General features: G+C 57.3%; 3 protein-coding genes across 3 annotated transcripts; 2 read left to right on the top strand and 1 right to left on the bottom strand.

Moving 5' to 3' along the window:
* Positions 1-1,096: 1,096 nt before the first annotated feature.
* APOA1 (apolipoprotein A1) lies at positions 1,097-3,109 on the top strand. Its single transcript, XM_059181615.1, has 4 exons — positions 1,097-1,121; positions 1,320-1,382; positions 1,573-1,726; positions 2,355-3,109. Exons 2-4 carry the CDS (start codon positions 1,340-1,342, stop codon positions 2,956-2,958), a joined length of 801 nt encoding a protein of 266 aa, XP_059037598.1. The 5' UTR covers positions 1,097-1,121; positions 1,320-1,339; the 3' UTR covers positions 2,959-3,109.
* A 2,235-nt stretch (positions 3,110-5,344) lies between these two features.
* APOC3 (apolipoprotein C3) lies at positions 5,345-7,779 on the bottom strand. The gene is made up of 4 exons (XM_059181578.1): positions 7,696-7,779; positions 6,971-7,038; positions 6,681-6,804; positions 5,345-5,629 (listed from the first exon to the last, which is right to left on the bottom strand). Exons 2-4 carry the CDS (start codon positions 7,023-7,025, stop codon positions 5,506-5,508), a joined length of 303 nt encoding a protein of 100 aa, XP_059037561.1. The 5' UTR covers positions 7,026-7,038; positions 7,696-7,779; the 3' UTR covers positions 5,345-5,505.
* A 5,117-nt stretch (positions 7,780-12,896) lies between these two features.
* APOA4 (apolipoprotein A4) lies at positions 12,897-15,429 on the top strand. Its single transcript, XM_059181566.1, has 3 exons — positions 12,897-13,065; positions 13,430-13,556; positions 14,300-15,429. The coding sequence occupies exons 1-3, from the start codon at positions 13,017-13,019 to the stop codon at positions 15,270-15,272; spliced, it is 1,149 nt and encodes a 382-aa protein (XP_059037549.1). The 5' UTR covers positions 12,897-13,016; the 3' UTR covers positions 15,273-15,429.
* The last annotated feature ends 2,651 nt before the right edge of the window (positions 15,430-18,080 follow it).

Genomic DNA, 18,080 nt, shown 5'->3' with positions numbered 1-18,080 from the left:
CACCATTTTGGTCTCCATTTTACTGATAGGAAACGGAGGCTCAGAGAGATGACCTAACTGGCCCCCGATCCTCCTCCAGGATTTCACAAGTGGGAGGCAAAATGAAGTGAGTAACCAGGTCTCCTACGGCTCTCCTTAGGCAGAGGTCTTTAGACCTGCCCCGGGAACTGCTGAAGTCCGGTCTCCACTATAGGGCGCACACCCACAGGTGAACAGCAACAGTGCCAAGATGTAGGGATTAGCTTAAGTGACTGCTCTTTGTTCTGACATGAGGCCCTTTTGTGATGTTTAAAAAAAAAACAACTTTTCTTTTTTGAAGTGCTGGTCGTGGTAGAGATGGGTGGGGTTGGGGGGTGGGTGGGGTTGGGGCGTGTATGGGTAACATTTTTACATGACAAAATCAAAAGCAGGTACTCCATGTTGGTCTCCTAGAATTGGTTTGGAAATGTCCAAAGTCCCTGAAATCTCAGGCTGGGGGCCACAAAGCCCTCTCTGCTCTGCACAGGCCACTTCTTGGCACCACAGGTCCCCTCCAGCTGAGGGTAAGGCTTTGGGAGGTCTGGGAGAGCCTGGAGAGATATGCTGACCTTTTGGGACAAAAGAGGCCGCAGGGTGTTGGGGTGGGGAGAGGGTCTGCTGCCCATGGAGGGAAGGACAGGGTGGGGGCCGAGTCATCTCCCTGGAATGCAAGGGGACAGTGGGGGGGGGGGCATCTCCTGGGGGAGGAGTCCCAGCCACCCCTGGCCAGCTGGCGTCTCTTGCTTCCATTCCCGGCTGCACTGGCACAGCCAACAATGGCGGACACACATCCCCCCCGGAGAAGGGATGGGTGCCGATGACCCCGACCCTGAGGGCCTGCAAGCCTGCTCCCACCCCCTCTGGCCCCCACCTGAACCCTTTGATCCCTGGCCCTGCAGCCCCCGCAGCTTCCTGTTTGCCCACTCTATTTGTCCGGCCCCGGGGACAGAGCTGATCCTTGAACTCTAAGTTCCACATCGTCAGGACCAGTGAGCAGCAGCAAGGCCTGGGCTGGGCTTATCAGCCTCCCAGCCCAGCCCCTGCCTGGAGACATAAATAGGCTGGGAGAGAGGGCAGCTCAGAGATCGAGGGAATCCTTGGAGGTGAGTGTGGCTGCCTGCTCCCCTGCCTCCTACTCTGGGCATCCAATCTGGGGTCCTGGCCCCAGACTCTGCCCCATGCAGGGGCTCTGGGTACTGAGACCCTCTCCCACCCTGTGCCCTGGTAAAATGGGTGGGGGAGCCCTGGGCTTTTCACACTAGAGGCCTGCCCCACTCAGCCGGGACCCTCTTCTCCTCCAGGTCACCCACATCCCTTCAGGATGAAAGCGGTGGTGCTGACCTTGGCCGTGCTCTTCCTCACAGGTAGGTGCCTCCCAACCTAGGAAGCCAACCATGGTGGTGGGGGGTGGGGGGGCTTCTCCCTAAGCCCCTGTGGGCCACCCTCCTGGACACGGGAATAGAGTTTCTCATTCATCCCCTTGCCTCTGCCTCAAAGCCTCTAAGCCAGCCCAGTCCAGAGCTGGCCTGATCTGGGTCTCCCCTCTCACCCCAGGGAGCCAGGCTCGGCATTTCTGGCAGCAAGATGAACCCCAGTCACCTTGGGATCGAGTGAAGGATTTAGCCACCGTGTATGTGGACGCAGTCAAAGACGGCGGCAGAGACTATGTGGCCCAGTTTGAAGCCTCCGCCTTGGGAAAACAGCTGAAGTACGGACCCAACCCGGGGCTGGGAGGGGCTGGGGGACAGGGTCAGGGGTGGCTGGTCCCGCAAGGCAGAGAGGTCTGTGGTAAGATGTATCCAGACTGGCCGAATCCCCACCTGCTATTTCCTGGGCCCCATAGATCCCAGAATGGGATCTCAGTACTCATTTTAGGGAGAATAAGGTCCATAGCACCCTAGCAAGGGGCAGGTCTGTGCTGCCCGGTCAGCAGTCACAGCCCCATCATCTCCTCGGAGGGCAGCAAGTGCCTTCCCATTCTTAACTCCCTCCTCTGCTCCTGGCCAGCAACAGGGAGGGCCGTCTCCAGAGAGGGCGAGGGACTCCAAGTATAGAGACGAGGTCCTTAAGGCCCAGCTTTGGGGACAGACAAGACGGGGCACCCAACCCAGCTCCGTCTCTGCTAGCTCCTGGGTCCATGAGGACCGTGGCACCCAGCTGGCCTGGGGGAGGTGGGGTGTAGGGAAAGCCAGGCCAGACTCGGTCACCCGGGGTTGATGCCCATTCGGGACAGGTGCTGCTCGGGCCTCCCTGCAGCCAGGCCGGGGCGCCAGGCTGACCCGGGTGCCAGGGAGGCCACCCCTGAGCCCCTCGCTCTCCCCTCCCCAACTCCTCAGCCTGAAACTCCTGGACAACTGGGACAGCTTGAGCGGCACGGTGGCCAAGCTGCGCGAACAGATCGGCCCGGTCACCCAGGAGTTCTGGGATAACCTGGAAAAGGAGACGGAGGCGCTGCGGCAGGAGATGAGCAAGGACCTGGAGGAGGTGAAGCAGAAGGTGCAGCCCTACCTGGACGAGTTCCAGAAAAAGTGGCACGAGGAGGTGGAGCTGTACCGCCAGAAGGTGGCGCCTCTGGGCACGGAGCTGCGCGAAGGCGCGCGCCAGAAGCTGCAGGAGCTGCAGGAGAAGCTGACCCCACTGGGCGAGGAGCTGCGGGACCGCGCACGCACCCACGTGGACGCGCTGCGCGCGCACCTGGCCCCCTACAGCGACCAGCTTCGTGAGCGCCTGGCCACCAGGCTGCAGGCGCTCAAGGAGGGCGGCAGCGCCAGCCTGGCGGAGTACCACGCCAAAGCCAGCGAGCACCTGAGCGCCCTCAGCGAGAAGGCCAAGCCCGCGCTCGAGGACCTCCGCCAGGGCCTGCTGCCGGTGCTGGAGAGCTTCAAGGTCAGCCTGCTGGCTGCCGTCGATGAGGCTGCCAAGAAGCTGAACACCCAGTGATGCGCCCCGGACCCGAGGAACCCCTCCCGGGGCTCCCCTTTCGGCGCATCGGGTTCTTAAAATAAACTTCCAAAGTGGGACACCTGTGTTGGGCTGCGTGTGTTTTGAATCTTCACTTACGATTTTTAAACAATAAAATATGCTCTGAGAACTGTAAATTCTTTTTTTGGGAGGACGGGAGCAGGTGCGGGCCATGGGAGGAAGGGGGTGGGGGCACGGCCTTTGGGCCAGAGTGTGGGGGGGAGGGCAGGAAATTCCCTGCCGATTTTGCAGCCCATAAGTTGGAACCTGGGCCCCCTCGGGACCTCCATTTAAGGTTGCAGACCTGTGAGGGCCTGGCTGTTAGGAGGGAAGTAATGCACCAGCGCCCCCTTCCCAAGGATGGCCAAACAGAAAGGAGTAAGAGAGGACCAGGCCAGGTGACAATCCAATGCTAAGTGCCCAGCAAGAGCCTCAGATAAGGACTGCAGCCCTTCTGAGGACCGCAAGAAACAGGGCTCCCTCCACCCTGCCAGCCCCCCACCCCACTGGGTGTGTCCACCCTGACCCCCACCCCCCCATGCCAGGCTGGAACTCTCTGGCAGCTCTCCCACTCATGGCCAGCTGGGGTGGGCCTCCAGGAGCTGCTGGGGCGGGAAGGATGAGGGCAGGCTCACATGAGGAGCTTGGCCTTTGCTCCTTCCTCCTTTAGTAATTTAAAAAATGAAGAAACAGATGCTTCCTTTCCTTTTTTTACAAGGGTTACATGGCACTCCTCACAGTCCTGCCCTTTCCAGAAATGGCTGATGTTTCTTCCTGCACAGCTGTGTCAGTCAGCCATCCCCCCCCAACCCCACCCCACCACAGGGGCTCTAAGCCTGGTCAGAACAATAATCCCCATCTCTTACAGGGAATCAGCCTCTTGTATTTCCAAGATGCATTCATATCCGTCATCCCACTGTGTTCTTCCCCAAATCCTGGGCAGACAGCCACCACATCCACGGCTCGGATGAGAAAGCTGAAGCTCAAGCCCCTCGCCAAGCAAGGCCAAAGAGCAGGATGGGCTGGGTTGCCCTTTCCAGACCCATCCAAGGTCTTTTTTTTTTTTTTAAAGCGTGCGGCCAGGCACTCAAGTTCACATGGCTGTGCACACAGGCATACACGTGCCCAAGCATGCACCCCTGTCCACCGCCAGCCACTCTCCACACTCAGGCCACACGCCCCTGTGTGTGTGCACATGGCCTCACAGATCAGAGACCTGGGCAGAGCACTGATGGAGCTTTCCCTCCCAGCCCCCCACAAGGCCTTTGACCCCCTGCCCCTCCTCCATCTCTGGTGTGTCTCAGCAACTCTTGGATCAAGAAATGGGCTTTGTCATTCTAACCATCCAGAGCTACAATGGGTGTCAAGGCGAGATCTGGGGGAGAACCCTTTCCAGGTGTGGGTACTGAGATCCCTGGCCCAGGTGGGCCAGAAGAAAAGCCCAGGTGGATTTCCGAAGAGAGAGCGGATGTCTCCAAGTGAGCCTGGATGAATCGATGCCACCAAGATATGTCGAGGAGCCCTCTGGCACCCAGTAGCCGAGTAACTAAGTTTTCTCTGTGTCAGCTGAGCTGGGCTTGAGGTCTGGCTTTGTCATTTGTGGACTCCATGACATTGGGCCAGGGCCTTCACCTTTCTGAGCCTCAGTTTTATCACTGGAAGAGTGAGGGCCTGCTGAAGTAGTCTGTGATTCTGAGACTCCCTGAGGTGAACATCTTTTGGATGGTGGGGACACATGAGAAACAGCCTCTGTTGGGTAACTTGGAGTTCCTTCTTAGCTTCTGGAACACTGGATTCCCTCACTCCGATTCTGGTCTCTGGGGGAATTCAGCTTAGCCTATAGCCACAACAATGACCAGGTGTTGTGCACAGTCTTTCATTCATTCATTCATTCATTCACTCGTTCAAGAAATCTGCAACAGGGACGCGTGGGTGGCTCAGTGGGTTAAGCCTCTGCCTTCACCTTGGGTCATGATCTCAGGGTCCTGGGATGGAGCCCCACATCGGGGGCTCTGCTCAGCAGGGAGCCTGCTTCCTCCTTTCTCTGCCTGCCTCTCTGCCTACTTGTGATCTCTCTCTGTGTGTCAAACAAATAAATAAAATCTTAAAAAAGATTTTTGCCCCCACTTTACAGATGAGAAACTGAGGCTGATGTAAAATGATGACGCCAAGACCAGAGTCTAGTCTTGTCTTCCTCCAAACACTCCCCATTAGCCTCCTCCTCTCAAGTCTGGCTGAGCGGGCCAGGGACATGTGTCCCACAGGTCAGCTCAGGCAACCTACCTGAGTCGGACTCAGCCCCGTGCCCACGCGCAGAAGAGCCCACCCCAAACACACATGGCGCGCATGGGATGTCCCACTCACGGCAGCTTCTCATCCAGCTTTATTGGGAGGACAACAAGCTTGGGGCTGGGCCAGGTCTGGGCTGGGGTGGGAGGTGAGAATGCCGTCACTCTCAGGTGACTTTCGGGCCTGTCCAAGGAGCTGGCAAGGAGGATGGGCTGGAAGACTCGGGGTGTCGAGGTCTCAAGCGGTTTCCAAGGCTGGAGTTGGCTGGACCTCAGAAGCTGAATCCCAGAACCCAGAGAACTTGCCCTTAAACGTGCTCCAGTAGTCTTTCAGGGAAGTGAAACTGTCCGTCATCCAGCCCCTGGGGTTAAATCAGTGAAGAGAAGCAATGGAGGCGGGCATGAGAGCTCATCTGAAGGCAGTGGGGTCCCCACCATATCAACACTGCCTCTTCCCCGACCCTCTCAACCTCACCGAGCAGCACCCCTGAGACCTCAGGCAGGGACCCTTTCACCCGTCACTCCAGGCAGAAGAGATGCTGAACGGCGCAATGGGACCCTAGCCCAAGTCCAGCCTGTTTCTCCGGGTTGGGGCAGACCGTGGTGCCACCCCCAGGTCTGAGGCAAGTTGGACAGGAGCCTTCGAGTGGGAGATGCGTAAGGCCCCAGCTCTTGGTCTGTTCTAAGCAAATGATGCCTACCAGGGTTGCACGACCTGGTGGCTCTGAGTGGGGTGGGGCAGAGAGGGACGCAGTCTCTCATTCGGAAAATCATCAGAGCGTAAATTAGCTGTGTGATCTGGGGCAGGTCATGGATCTCTCTGAGCCTCGATTGTCTCTTCTGTAAAACGGCAAATATAATACCCACTCTGCAGCTTCTAAGAATCTGAAAGCCTCAGCAATGGAAATGCTGGCTGCCTGGGGGTGGGCGGTGAGGGGAGATGGCGGGAAGAGAGCTGAGAGAGGGGAGGACTAGAGGCAGGGCCGGATGGGTGGGGAAGGAGGGACTTCTGCTCACACCGGGCCCCAGGGCTTGGCACAAGGCAGAAACACACACACACAGCCGAAATCGGGTTGGAAAGAAGCTCACAGGCCAAGCTCCACTAGTAAAGACATGGCAGCAAGAGCTGATGCGGCCTTCCTCAGAGCCTTGCAGGGTCCATAAAGGAGCAAGGAGGGCCTCGGACAGGAGGAGCAGCCGGGAGGAGAAAGGAAGGAGGCGGTCGAGGCTCTCCCATCTCTCCCCCTGCAGCCCAAGGAAGCCCTGGGAGGGACCCCATTTCTCTGAGTGGGACACGGAGGCTCGGAGTCATGCAGGTGCTGGGGGGATGGGGGAGAGCCACAGCCCCACTGCCAGGGCCCTCCTGAGTCTGGGGCAGGAGCTGGTACAGAGCACAGACACTCAAGGGCGTACCTGGCCCGCTGGGCCACCTGGGACTCCTGCACGCTGGTCAGCGTGTCCTGGGCGGTCTTGGTGGCGTGCTGCACGTATCCCTGCATAAGGCCCAGCAGAGAGGGGTCCTCCGCCTCCAGAGCTCCTGCTGGGACAGCTGGGTTGAGTGGGATGGATCGGCCTCTGGGGAGCCCTTCGCTTCTGCCCAGCCACCCACCAGGGCCTGGGATCCTCAAGCCATCCCCAAGGGTCCTCCAGGCAGACAGCCACCCTCACCCCAGCCCTAGCCCCGTCCCCACGAAGCTGCTTACGGGCAGAGGCCAGGAGCACCAGGAGGGCAGCGACGAGGAGGACCCGGGGCTGCATGGCGTCTCTGTTCCTGCAGGGAAACGTCTTGTGAGGAGTACCTTAACCCCGCCACCCCTCTCCTCTGGGGAAGTGCTGTGGCCCCAATAGTAGATCCTGAGCTGGGTCAAGCCAGGAGGAGAAGGGCCTGCTGCCAGCTAATGTGGGAGCTGAAGGGCCTTCAGACACCAGGGTCTCCAGGGCCAGGCTGAGGGGGAGCGTGGGCCCCGAGGGAGAGAGCAGAAAAGCCATCAGACCAGAAGTCGGGACACCAGGGTTCTGGCCTGGTTCCTGCCACTAACAGGTTAGGTGGCTTGGGGGAGATCCCTGTCCCCCCGCCCCCGTCCAGGTCTCAGTTTTCCCGTCTGGGGTACAATGGGGCTCTAAGGCTCCTTGCGGCTTTAACCATGCACAATGAGGGCAGAGCGTGCGCATCTGGAGCCAGTTCCAGTCCCAGCTGTTGCCACCACACCCGATGCAGCTTTGGGCAAGGGCCCTGTCTTCCGTGGGCCTCGGTTTCCCCCAGCGTGCCCCTGGTGGTGGGAGCTGCTCCCCCAGCCCTGCGGCTTCCTTGGCCCCAGCAAGCTTTTCTCCAGACTGTGCTGGCTGGTGCGGACAGGGACGCTACTGTGCCCCTCCATCCCGCTCTCCTCTCTTCCTCCCCCTCCCCCTCCTCCCCAGGGGGCATTACCTGGAGCAGCTCCCTCCTGGGATGAGCTGAATAGACAGACAAGAGGGCTCTGGCCTGTTTTATATGGTCTCCTGGACAGGGGGCGCGGAGGGCTCAGGGAACTGGGCAAAGGTCACCTGCTGATCAGTCTAGACCAGGGCCTGAGGCAGGGTGCCCAGATGCAGCCAGGCCTGCTGGGAGAGTTGGGAAATCTCTGGGTGCCCTGGTGCCTGCCCTGCTCTGCTACCCTGTGGCCCAAAAGGGCTCAGGCCCTGTGGAGACCCCATTTTTTCAAGCAGCCTGACTCCCCAGGGAGAGGCTGGTGATAGGGGAGGGAGATTAGAGCACCAGCCAGGGGCCTCTGGGCCCATCTCAGCCCTTCACAGGAGGCTCGTAGATCCCTCCCCACCCCCCACCCCCTTGGCTCGGGAACAACTCAGTATTGGGGTGGGGCGTCTAGAGTGAAGCCACAGAAGACCTACAGGCAGAGGCTTCTGCGGGGAGGGCCACGCAGCGGAGTTCACGCAGCCCCCTTCCCAGCACCCGCGCCTCTGCCCTTCTGTCCCAGGTGCTGCTCACCCAGGACCCTCCCTGAGCTGAGCCCAGGGCAGGGGGTGGTGGGAGGACAGCAAAGGCTGCTCTGAGCCCAAGGCCTTTGTCCCACCCTCCCTCCCCTCCTCCTCCCCCTGCCCTCTGGACCGACTGATAACATTCCCCCGGGCAGCAGCTGCGGCTCAAGGCTAAGGCCTCCCCCGGACTGTGCCGGCTGGATCGATTTCCAGCACTGAGCCCCTCGCACCTTGGGGCTTGGTTTCCTTAGCTTTGAAACGGCAGCCCTCATGGGCCCCCTGGCTGGGCGGGGAGCTGGAAGGAAGCAGGGTGGTGGTGTGGCGGGTCTGGTAGGGAGAGGGTGCAGAGGTGCTCTGCAGGTGCTGTCCCAGAGAGGCCGCAGGCCTTGCTTGGGGTAAGGTATCCCTCTGGGCCCACACTAGGAGCCACAGCCTGGATAGCAGGATCAAGAAGGCTGAGACTTTGGAGACAAGAAATCCTCCGTTTGAACAATGCCTTTGACACTGATTCATATGGCCCAGGGCCAGAGACCTAACATCTCAGAGCCTCAGTTTTCCTCCCTTGAAAAAAGGAATAGAATGTAGTGAAAAGAAGGGCCATCTGTACCCAATGTTTATAGCAGCAATGGCCACAGTCGTCAAACTGAGGAAAGAACCAAGATGCCTTTCAACGGACGAATGGATGAGGAAGATGTGGTCCATATACACGATGGAGTATTATGCCTCCATCAGAAAGGATGAATACCCAACTTTTGTAACAACATGGACGGGACTGGAAGAGATTATGCTGAGTGAAATAAGTCAAGCAGAGAGAGTCAATTATCATATGGTTTCACTTATTTGTGGAGCATAACAAATAGCATGGAGGACAAGGGGAGATGGAGAGGAGAAGGGAGTTGAGGGAAATTGGAGGGGGAGGTGAACCATGAGAGACTATGGACTCTGAAAAACAATCTGAGGGTTTGGAAGGGGCAGGGGGTGGGAAATTGGGTCATCCTGGTGGTGGGTATTTTGGAGGGCACGTATTGCATGGAGCACTGGGTGTGGTGCATAAACAATGAATTCTAGTACACTGAAAAGTAATTAAAATAATTTAAAAAATTTTAAAAATGCCAATATGCCAAGAGCTGTAGTGTAAAGTAAATGAGATATATATATATACAAAGCAACTGGTTCATGGAGGGGGCCTGATAAATCTCTCTTCCTCCCAAATACCTTGTCCATCCCCAGACAGCACACTCTGAAGGCAGGAGGAGCCCCCAGTGTAGAAACAGGGCTTTGGGCAGGCAGCCACCCTCTCAGGAAGAAGCAACTAAACCAACAATACAAAATCAAAGGCCGGAGAAAGTAGCCTGTTCCACCCCCAGAAATCTTTATTATTGCCTGAGACTTGAAGTTTCTCCATTAGAAATTCATTCCTTTGACTTAGATCCTGTATTCTGTTAAAATGCAAACAGATTCCTGTGAAGTAGATATTAATAAACCTATTTTGTAGGTAAGAAACCTAAGGCTCACGGGGCTGAGATGTACCCAAGTACACAGAGCCCATCATGGGTAGAGCTGGAAAACAGAACACAGGGCTTCAATGACCTATACTAGTACTAAACAGCTTGGAGAGATGAGACCCTCAGGGGTTTACTAGTCACTCAGACCTCTTCCTAAGCAGATTTTGCCAATGGGGTGGGGGAGGAAAGGAAGCTGATTTGGTCACTGAAAGAACTGAGCACTCAAGAGGGCTGATAGCAATGGTGCCCATGTCACTCTTCTGTTCTGGCCTGTTCCTCCGCGGCAGAGGTGAAGGCTACAGTGGGAATCCAGATCCCGGCTGGGTTGGACTACAAAGTCCTCAGCCCCTGGGTGTGCTACAATGGACCCTCCAACTCCCATTGTCTGTGTGTGTGGTGGGTCTGGAGGAACCTCTCCTCTCTCTGCTATGTAGTAATGGGCTCCCTGATGCCAGGGAGGTCAGAAGATGGGGCAGAGATACCCAGCAGGCAGGTGATGGGCTAGGTTGAGAACCCAGGTGTGCAGACCCATGCAGCAGATGTGTGGCATGCCAAGAGTCCTGGGCCATTTTCTTGTTCAAAGGGCTTGGCGCTTTTGAGTGCCTGGACCCCTCTGGGTGGTCTCAGTAGGGGCTATCTCCGCAGGGGCCCTCCCAGTGGCCAGCCTACGTGGCCTGGCCTCCCTATTCTCTCCCTCCCTCCCTCCCATGCTGGCTTCCCTGGAATGAGGTGACTTCTCTGGGCCTGGCCCAAGACTGGCCCTAAGAAGTAAGTGGCAGCCATGGGTGTTGAAGGGCGGGGGGGACCAGAAATGGTCCTCTGGGGTTGTACAGACTCTCTGAGCATCCTTGTGTCTGAGCGAGGCTTAGCACACAAGCCTCTGTGACCCATGCCCCCTGGGCTGAACTGGGAGCGCCGCTTCGGCCCAGTCAGCCAATATCTGTGCTCAAAGAGAACCAGAACCCAGCCGGAGGCAGGGTCCCTTCCTTCCATCCGTAGCTCCAACACTCAGGGCCTGGGCACTCCTTCTCTCCCACTCCCAGCACAAATCCATTCACAGCCTGATACAAAACACGCCCACTGACACTGGGAGAGAAATGCATTCATTAACGGCACCCACCCACGACACGTCAGGACACAGCACCCCCTCCTCAAGGATGGGACTGCTCACATCGGCCCGCACCCGTCTGCACCCGTCCCTCAGCGGCGCGCCCCAGCTTTGTGGCCACCCACAGCGGAAGTCGTGACACACTTAGGTGACTCTGTCCATGTCCTGGCAGACGCCCTCAGACACGCTCATATAGGTACAGACACTCCCGGTGCGTGTCCACCCTGGCAAGTAAGACAGAGCCTGTCACATGCCGGTGACACTCACTGCTCAGACCCGAAGTCCAAGAGGTCAAACTGCAGCTGAGGTGCCCTTGGTGACTCATCGCTCTTTTCTTCTCTGGGCCCAGGGGAAGGGATGGGGGCATGGAGCACGCATGGACCTTTGTGCCCACCCCTGGCTGGACTGTGCCCGACGAGGGAGCAGGAGCAGGAATGATAGGCCCGTGTTGCAGGGAGGGAAGGCTTTCAGGGTGAAACCTGGCTTGTGCTTGTTGAGCACCTACTGTGTGCTGGGCAGCATTCCGAGCAGGACATGGGTTCTCACTGTATCCTTGCAAACAGCAAGCAGGGACTATTCTATGACCAGTGGAGGCAGCCGAGGCTCATGAAGATGTGCTCTGTCCCCACCCAGGGAGTCTGACTCCAGAATCTGAGCCCGACAGATTCTGAGAGAATCTGAGCTGCTAGGAGAAGGGAAGAGCTGCTTCGGGGAGAGGGGCACTCCCTGGTACTAGAGGCGACCGTGAGTGGTTGGTGGGGGGGGATGCACGGTGTGGGCAGCAGAAGGCCTTCTAGCTGCCTTTAATCCCATGAGACATCAAGCCCATGAAGCATGGAGGCCTGATAAGTCAGGGTGAACGCAGCTGTGGTCTACAGGAGTCCAGCTTCCTGCCAGTCCCTGCACTCCCGCATGGGAGCCGATGGTGCCCTAGGACGGGAGTCATCTGGTGGTCAGTGCAGGTGGCATGATCCAGCAGAGTGACCCACACTAACCAGGCTGCAGTGTCTTCTTGGTGGATGGCTTCCTGTAATTGTGTGTGCGACCTCATTTGCAGAGAACGCTGAAAGTCCTGTAGAAGACTTCCTGTCCTTTAGTCCCGTCCCGCAGGCGAAGTCCCCTAAGAGGCTCAGGTCTTGTGATTCAGCATAGACTGACTGCTCCTGCCCAGGGAGCAGGGCTGGGCTGGGGGCAGGAATCAGGCCTCAGGCCTCAGGCCAGCCGATCTCCGTGCATGGTGCACCGCCCCTGGGAGCCCCCAGAGGCCTGGGCCTGCCTCTGCCACTCTCACTGGTCCAAACCAGGAAAACAATACTATTACTACTAACAACAACTACTTTGTTGTGCTAACTCCGCGCTAGGCCTTTTACTACTCATGCCATGAGCAACCCCCATGTTTCAAAGGAGAAACCGAGGCTCAGAGCTAGGCTGAGCTGAATCTCGAGGCCCAGTGACCCAGCTTGGCAGTGGTCAGACAGGAAGCACACTTACGATGAACCCTTCCACTACAGGGCCCGGCCCTCCCACTTGCCCAAAGGCTTACTAGAGCCTTCTCCTGCCAGGCACCCCTGGACCAGGGTTCTGGATCTTAGCTTGCTGTCTCCAGCGGTGGCCCTGGGTGTCCCAGTCCGGGGTCTGGTGCTCTGAGATGGATGAGTGGGGGATGTTGTAGGGAAGGGCTCTCTTCCCTGAGACAGGCAGAGGAGGTGTGAACTTTGCCCCAAAACCTGGCTCAGGCCCAGAATTATCAGCAGGGCCTCTGGGACATTTGTCCCTGGCTCGGGGGTTCCCTAGGCCTCCTTTCTCCCAACAACTCGTGGCTCCCCATCCTCCCTTCTGTACCGGGTGGGGCACCCTACAGAACAGCCTCTCCAGACTGCGGCCCCAGCCCGGGTCTGCCGTCAGCTGCCACGTTGTCTTGGGTCACAAAAGTCCAAGAGGCCTCTTGAGAATGTGTCACCTTCCAGCGTGGAGTCACACTGGGAGGGAGCTGGGGAGGGCAGCCTGGTGGGGGTTTAAATGTCTGGCTGGGTCTGAGGTCCAGTCAGTTTCGACAGCAGCACAGGTGAGCTGTCCAAGAGCCTCTCTTCTGGGCCTCCTGTGACCCCAGGAAGGATCTAGTGCAGTGCGAGTCTCTTCCAGCCCAGCGAGAAGCCCAGGATGTTCCTGAAGGCTGTGGTCCTGACCCTGTCCCTGGTGGCTCTCACTGGTGAGTAGCCTTTGGAAGAGGCTTTCAGGCAGGACCCATCTGCTGCATAAAGCGGGCAGGATGGAGAATCTGGAGCCCAGGCAAGAGGATGGTTCCAAAGGTCTGTCATTCCCCGGCTGGACGCAGAAGGCTGCCCACCTGCCATGTGGCTCATAGGAGGGCTGGCCTCGGACCAACATTCTGCCCCTTGGCTCTGGTGCTTTCCCAGTGTTACATGCCCCTGTAGCTTTTAATGAGGGAAGCACGCGAGTTGAGGGCGTCAGTGGTTGGGCTCCCCCACCGTCAGCCGGTCTGCAGCTCAGGGCTGGTGCGGAGGGCCAAGGAAGGAGATGGGTCCTCATGAATCTCTCTGTTTCCTGCCCAGGAGCCCGGGCTGAGGTCAGTGCTGACCAGGTGGCCACTGTGGTGTGGGACTACTTTAGTCAGCTGAGCAACAATGCCAAGGAAGCCGTGGAACATCTTCAGAAGACGGAGCTCACCCAGCAGCTCAAGTAAGAGGGGCACGGCTCGCGGGGCGGCTTGCAATGGGATGGCAGGGCTGAGCTCCGAGGCTGGAGACCCGAGCATAGGATACCCACTGCCCTGCCGCTGAACTCTCCCGGGGACCCTGAGGTCTCCAGATCTTCGAGCCACACATGCAACAGGGGGTTAGACTAATAATCCCCGAGGAATCTTCCTGCTTGAACTTTCTAGAGTGTGACAGATGGCCACATGCTAGCATTGAGAGTCACGGGGGAAAAAGAGGGAGGGAAATGTCATGGGAACTGGGTCCTAAGACATTCCAGAAGGATGGGAGCCTGTGAAATCATGGGAAAGGAAGTGGGGATATTTGGGAAGCCTCTGAGGTTGGGCACGTGGAAGAAAACTAGTATTTTGAATCCCTCAAAGACTGGAAGCGGTCCAGAGCACAACATTCTGTTAATGAATGTAATCTGTGTCACAGCACACCTGAGCTGGAAGGACTTCAAAGTCTGCCCTTTTTACTTCACAGGCGTGGGGTGGATGGGGGGGGGGGTGCCGGGTGGCTGTGACTCAGGTCAGGGGGAGAGTCAGAGATGCTGGGTAATAACTTAGTCTATTACATCTACTTTCCCAAACCATGATCTACCTGTGACCTTAATACCCCGGAACACTCACCCTTCTCAAGCCGGTGTGTAGGAGATGAGCCAGGCATAAGGAGACAGTCCTGTCATGCCAAGTGTAACGGTGGCCCCCTTGTGTCCCTCCCCTGCAGTGCCCTCTTCCAGGACAAGATTGGGCAAGTGAACACCTACACCGACAACCTGCAGAAGAAGCTGGTGCCCTTTGCCACGGAGCTGCACGATCGCCTGAGCAAAGACTCCGAGAAGCTGAAGGAGGAGATCCGGAAGGAGCTGGAGGAGCTGCGCGCCCGGCTGCTGCCCCACGCCACCGAGGTGAGCCAGAAGATCGGGGACAACATGCGCGAGCTGCAGCAGCGCTTCGAGCCGTACGCGGATGAGCTGCGCACCCAGGTCAACACCCACGCCGAGCAGCTGCGGAAACAACTGACGTCCCACGCGCAGCGCCTGCAGAGCGCGCTGCGCCAGAACGTGGACAACCTGCAGGTCTCCCTGACGCCCTACGCAGATGAGTTGAGGGCCCAGATCGACCAGAACGTTGAAGAGCTCAAGGGACGCCTCACGCCCTACGCGGATGAGCTCAAGGTCAAGATCGACCAGAACGTGGAGGAGCTGCGCCGTAGCCTGGCTCCCTATGCGCAGGACGTGCAGGAGAAGCTCAACCACCAGCTCGAGGGCCTGGCTTTCCAGATGAAGAAGAACGCCGAGGAACTGAAGGCCAAGATCTCGGCCAACGCCGATGAGCTGCGGCAGAGGCTGGAGCCCATGGCTGAGGAGGTGCGGGGCAAGCTGAGGGACAACACCCAGGAGCTGCAGAAGTCGCTGACCGAGCTGAGCAGCCAGCTGAACCGGCAGGTGGAGGAGTTCCGCCACAACGTGGGACCCTACGGGGAGACCTTCAACAAGGCTCTCCTGCAGCAGGTAGAGGAGCTGAGGCAGAAGCTGGGCCCCTATGCAGGGGATGTGGAAGACCACCTGAGCTTCCTGGAGAAGGATCTGAGGGACAAGGTCAACTCTTTTTTCAGCACCCTCAAGGAGACAGAGAACCAGGATACACTTGTGCCCGCCACCGAGCAGCAGCAGTCGCTGGTCCCTTTAGACAGCTGAGCTGTCCCTGGCGCTCACGCCCTCCCATGGACACCTGCCCAGCCCGGCCCCCTGTCTGTCTGTCTGTCCAAAGACAGTTCTGGTACAAGCTTGAGAACACATGTCCAGTGGAAAATGACACTACCTCTCACTACTCAATAAAGCTGCTAAAGAACTAGTCCGGTGGCAATGTGACTTCTCACTGTTGGTGCGCCGGGGGTGGGACAAACCCACCCGCACAGCTTAGCGGGGGCCTGCGGGGGATGCTTGGGGGACACCAGGGCTGGGGAGATGACACTGCAGGAGGAGCGAGGGCAGGGTGTGCTGAAAGGGGTGGAGGGGGTGCTTTAAAGGGAGGTGGAAAAAGATGTCACCCATTACCCAGAGATGAAATAGGCAGCCGGCTTATATTCCCTTAGCCAAGAGCTGTTTCTGGAATGCCCTCAGTGTGCACGCCACTGTTCCAGGCAGCAGACAGTGAGCAAAAGAGCTTTTGTGGAGCACGGGTCTGACGCTGTGCTTCACTCTGAGGGGGCCACGGAGGTAAGCTTGACAGGCTCCCTGGCTTTGAAGAGCTCACGGCACAGTGGGGGAGGCTGTCCGTCCTTCCAGAAGCTCTCCTGGGCCTTGAACTTGACTTACTTGTGTGAATTTTGGTTTATTCCTCCCCATCTCACTCTCATGATAGAATTGACTCATGAGGTGAGCCCAGCATCATGAGAGAAGTGGAAGCCTTGCCCAGAACCCCCGTAATGCAGGGGAGATGCCCACCACACAGGGGCACGGGGGGGGGTGGCATTGGGCTGGCTCACATTCGAAGCCCAATATCAGGCTCACATGGAAGAAAAAAAAGCTTAGGTGGTAAATTCATCAGGGCTCATCTCAGAAAGGTGAGGTTTTGCTTTCCACTTTATATATTTTATATAGTATTTAGGATTTTACAATCCTATTTGGAATTACTTTCTTGTTGTGGTTATATATATGTTTGTATGTATAAATATATAACATAAAATTTGCCATCTTAACCATTTTTAAGTATAGAATTCAAGGATGTTAATTGCATTCACAGTGTTGTACAACCCTTACAGCTCCCTCCCAGATTTACTACCCCAAACAGAAACTCTGTATCCACTAAGCAATTCCCCATTACCTCCCCAACTCCAAGGCCAAGGAAGGGTCTGGGGGCCTGTCCTCCTGTACCCACAGCCCCTGGTAACATTTACTCTGCTTTCTGTTTGCTGTAGGGAGTTCCTGTGAACTACCCTTTCGTGTCTGTCTTCTTTCACTTAGCATAATGTTTTCAGGTTCATCTGTTCCTTTTTAAAGGCTATATAATGGGGCACCTGGGTGGCTCAGTGGGTTAAAGCCTCTGCCTTCGGCTCAGGTCATGATCCTGGGGTCCTGGGATTGAGCCCCATATTGGGCTGTCTGCTTGGCAGGGAGCCTGCTTCCTCTTCTCTTTCTGCCTGTCTCTCTGCCTACTTGTGATTCTGTCAAATAAACAAATAAAGTCTTCAAAAAAAAAATTAAAAAAATAAATAAAGGCTGCATAAGACTCCACGTAGCTTCAGACCACATTGTCATCCACTGATTGACTCTCGGGTCGTTTCCACCCTTTGGCTGTTGTGATAATGCCATTGTGTGTAGAAATATCTCAAGTCCCTGCTTTCAGTTCTCCCGTGTGGACATCCAGATTTGGAATTGCTGGGCGGCGTGGTAATTCAGAACTACTCCGGGATCCAGGCTTTACCACATAGCAAACCCAAGCCCCTAAACCCAGAAGAACCAAGTACTAGAGGCCCCTGCAAGGGTTGGGGAGGGGTGTTTCCTGGTCCTTGGTGCTGCCCACATCAGTACCTCCCCGAGGAGGACTCTGAGAGCCCATCCCAATCTCGGGCCCGAAGCTCTCCCAGCTACCTCTGGCTCCTCAGGTGACCTGGACGCCTCTACAGGCATAGGTTAGTGTCCCCGAAGGGATGTCAGCCAGCACCAACATGGGCCAGGCTGAGATGCTAGCCACACACCTGCACCCATCCCCAAAGCTCAAAGGTCAGAAGTCATCTGAAAACGTCAAAGGGGTCACTACCCCCAAGGTGTCTGTGTATGGAATAGCCCTAACTAAGGAAAGGAGAGCCCAGCAAGGCCAAGGAAGGGTCTGGGGGCCTGTCCTCCTGTACCCACAGGGCCTTGTTGCCGTGGAGGAATTGTCCCAGCACGGTTGAAAGCAGCTCGTGCCTGGGAATGCTCTGTTCTCCCAGTGTTATCATAGGACACGCTGTGTTCCCAGAGCGGAGAGCACAGGCAGGGGCACGCTCTGGGGAGAGAAACAACAAGTGTGGGCTTATCTGGGGACTTCTGTGTCCGAGGAAGACAGAACCACGGTTATCCCACTGTGTGACAACACATGGTTAATGATGGGGGGGGGGCACAGTCAGAGACCCCAGCGCTGCCCACGTCAGAGCGGTGAGCATGTGGGCAGCTGGTTCCGAGGTGGGAAGTGAGGGATGTGAGCAGACCCTGAGGTTTGGAGGGACTCGTCTTGTCTCCGTCCAACGCCTTGACACCATCTCTAACACACGAACACAACTCCTCACTCACAGGGACCTCCTTCCTCTGTCCATCCCCCGCCAGCCTCCTGCCTGGCTCCAAGACTGAGCCGGCTCTCTCGTTCGTGCCCTGCACACTCTCTCTTAGAGCCGGAGGGCTGACCTGTGCGATGAACAGGCTATTGTGGAAGTCATGGCATATGACTCCCGAGGCTGGCTCATCGAGGGCACTGTAGTTTCCACCTTGCTCTCCCTTTGACTGTTGACACTGAGGGAGGATAGG

This window comes from Mustela lutreola, chromosome 1 (assembly GCF_030435805.1).
Source record: "Mustela lutreola isolate mMusLut2 chromosome 1, mMusLut2.pri, whole genome shotgun sequence".
Classification (NCBI taxonomy): Eukaryota; Metazoa; Chordata; class Mammalia; order Carnivora; family Mustelidae; genus Mustela; species Mustela lutreola.
This window is presented reverse-complemented; position numbering and strand designations above follow the sequence as displayed.

Coding starts and splice junctions, on each gene's coding strand:
- APOA1 (XM_059181615.1), top strand. CDS start 1,340: ATGAAAGCGGTGGTGCTGACCTTGGCCGTGCTCTTCCTCACAG. Junction 1,383..1,572: donor GGCCGTGCTCTTCCTCACAG/GTAGGTGCCTCC, acceptor CTCTCACCCCAG/GGAGCCAGGCTCGGCATTTC. Junction 1,727..2,354: donor GCCTTGGGAAAACAGCTGAA/GTACGGACCCAA, acceptor CCAACTCCTCAG/CCTGAAACTCCTGGACAACT.
- APOC3 (XM_059181578.1), bottom strand. CDS start 7,025: ATGCAGCCCCGGGTCCTCCTCGTCGCTGCCCTCCTGGTGCTCCTGGCC. Junction 6,805..6,970: donor GGTGCTCCTGGCCTCTGCCC/GTAAGCAGCTTC, acceptor CTGTCCCAGCAG/GAGCTCTGGAGGCGGAGGAC. Junction 5,630..6,680: donor CAGGTGGCCCAGCGGGCCAG/GTACGCCCTTGA, acceptor ATTTAACCCCAG/GGGCTGGATGACGGACAGTT.
- APOA4 (XM_059181566.1), top strand. CDS start 13,017: ATGTTCCTGAAGGCTGTGGTCCTGACCCTGTCCCTGGTGGCTCTCACT. Junction 13,066..13,429: donor GTCCCTGGTGGCTCTCACTG/GTGAGTAGCCTT, acceptor TTTCCTGCCCAG/GAGCCCGGGCTGAGGTCAGT. Junction 13,557..14,299: donor GAGCTCACCCAGCAGCTCAA/GTAAGAGGGGCA, acceptor CCTCCCCTGCAG/TGCCCTCTTCCAGGACAAGA.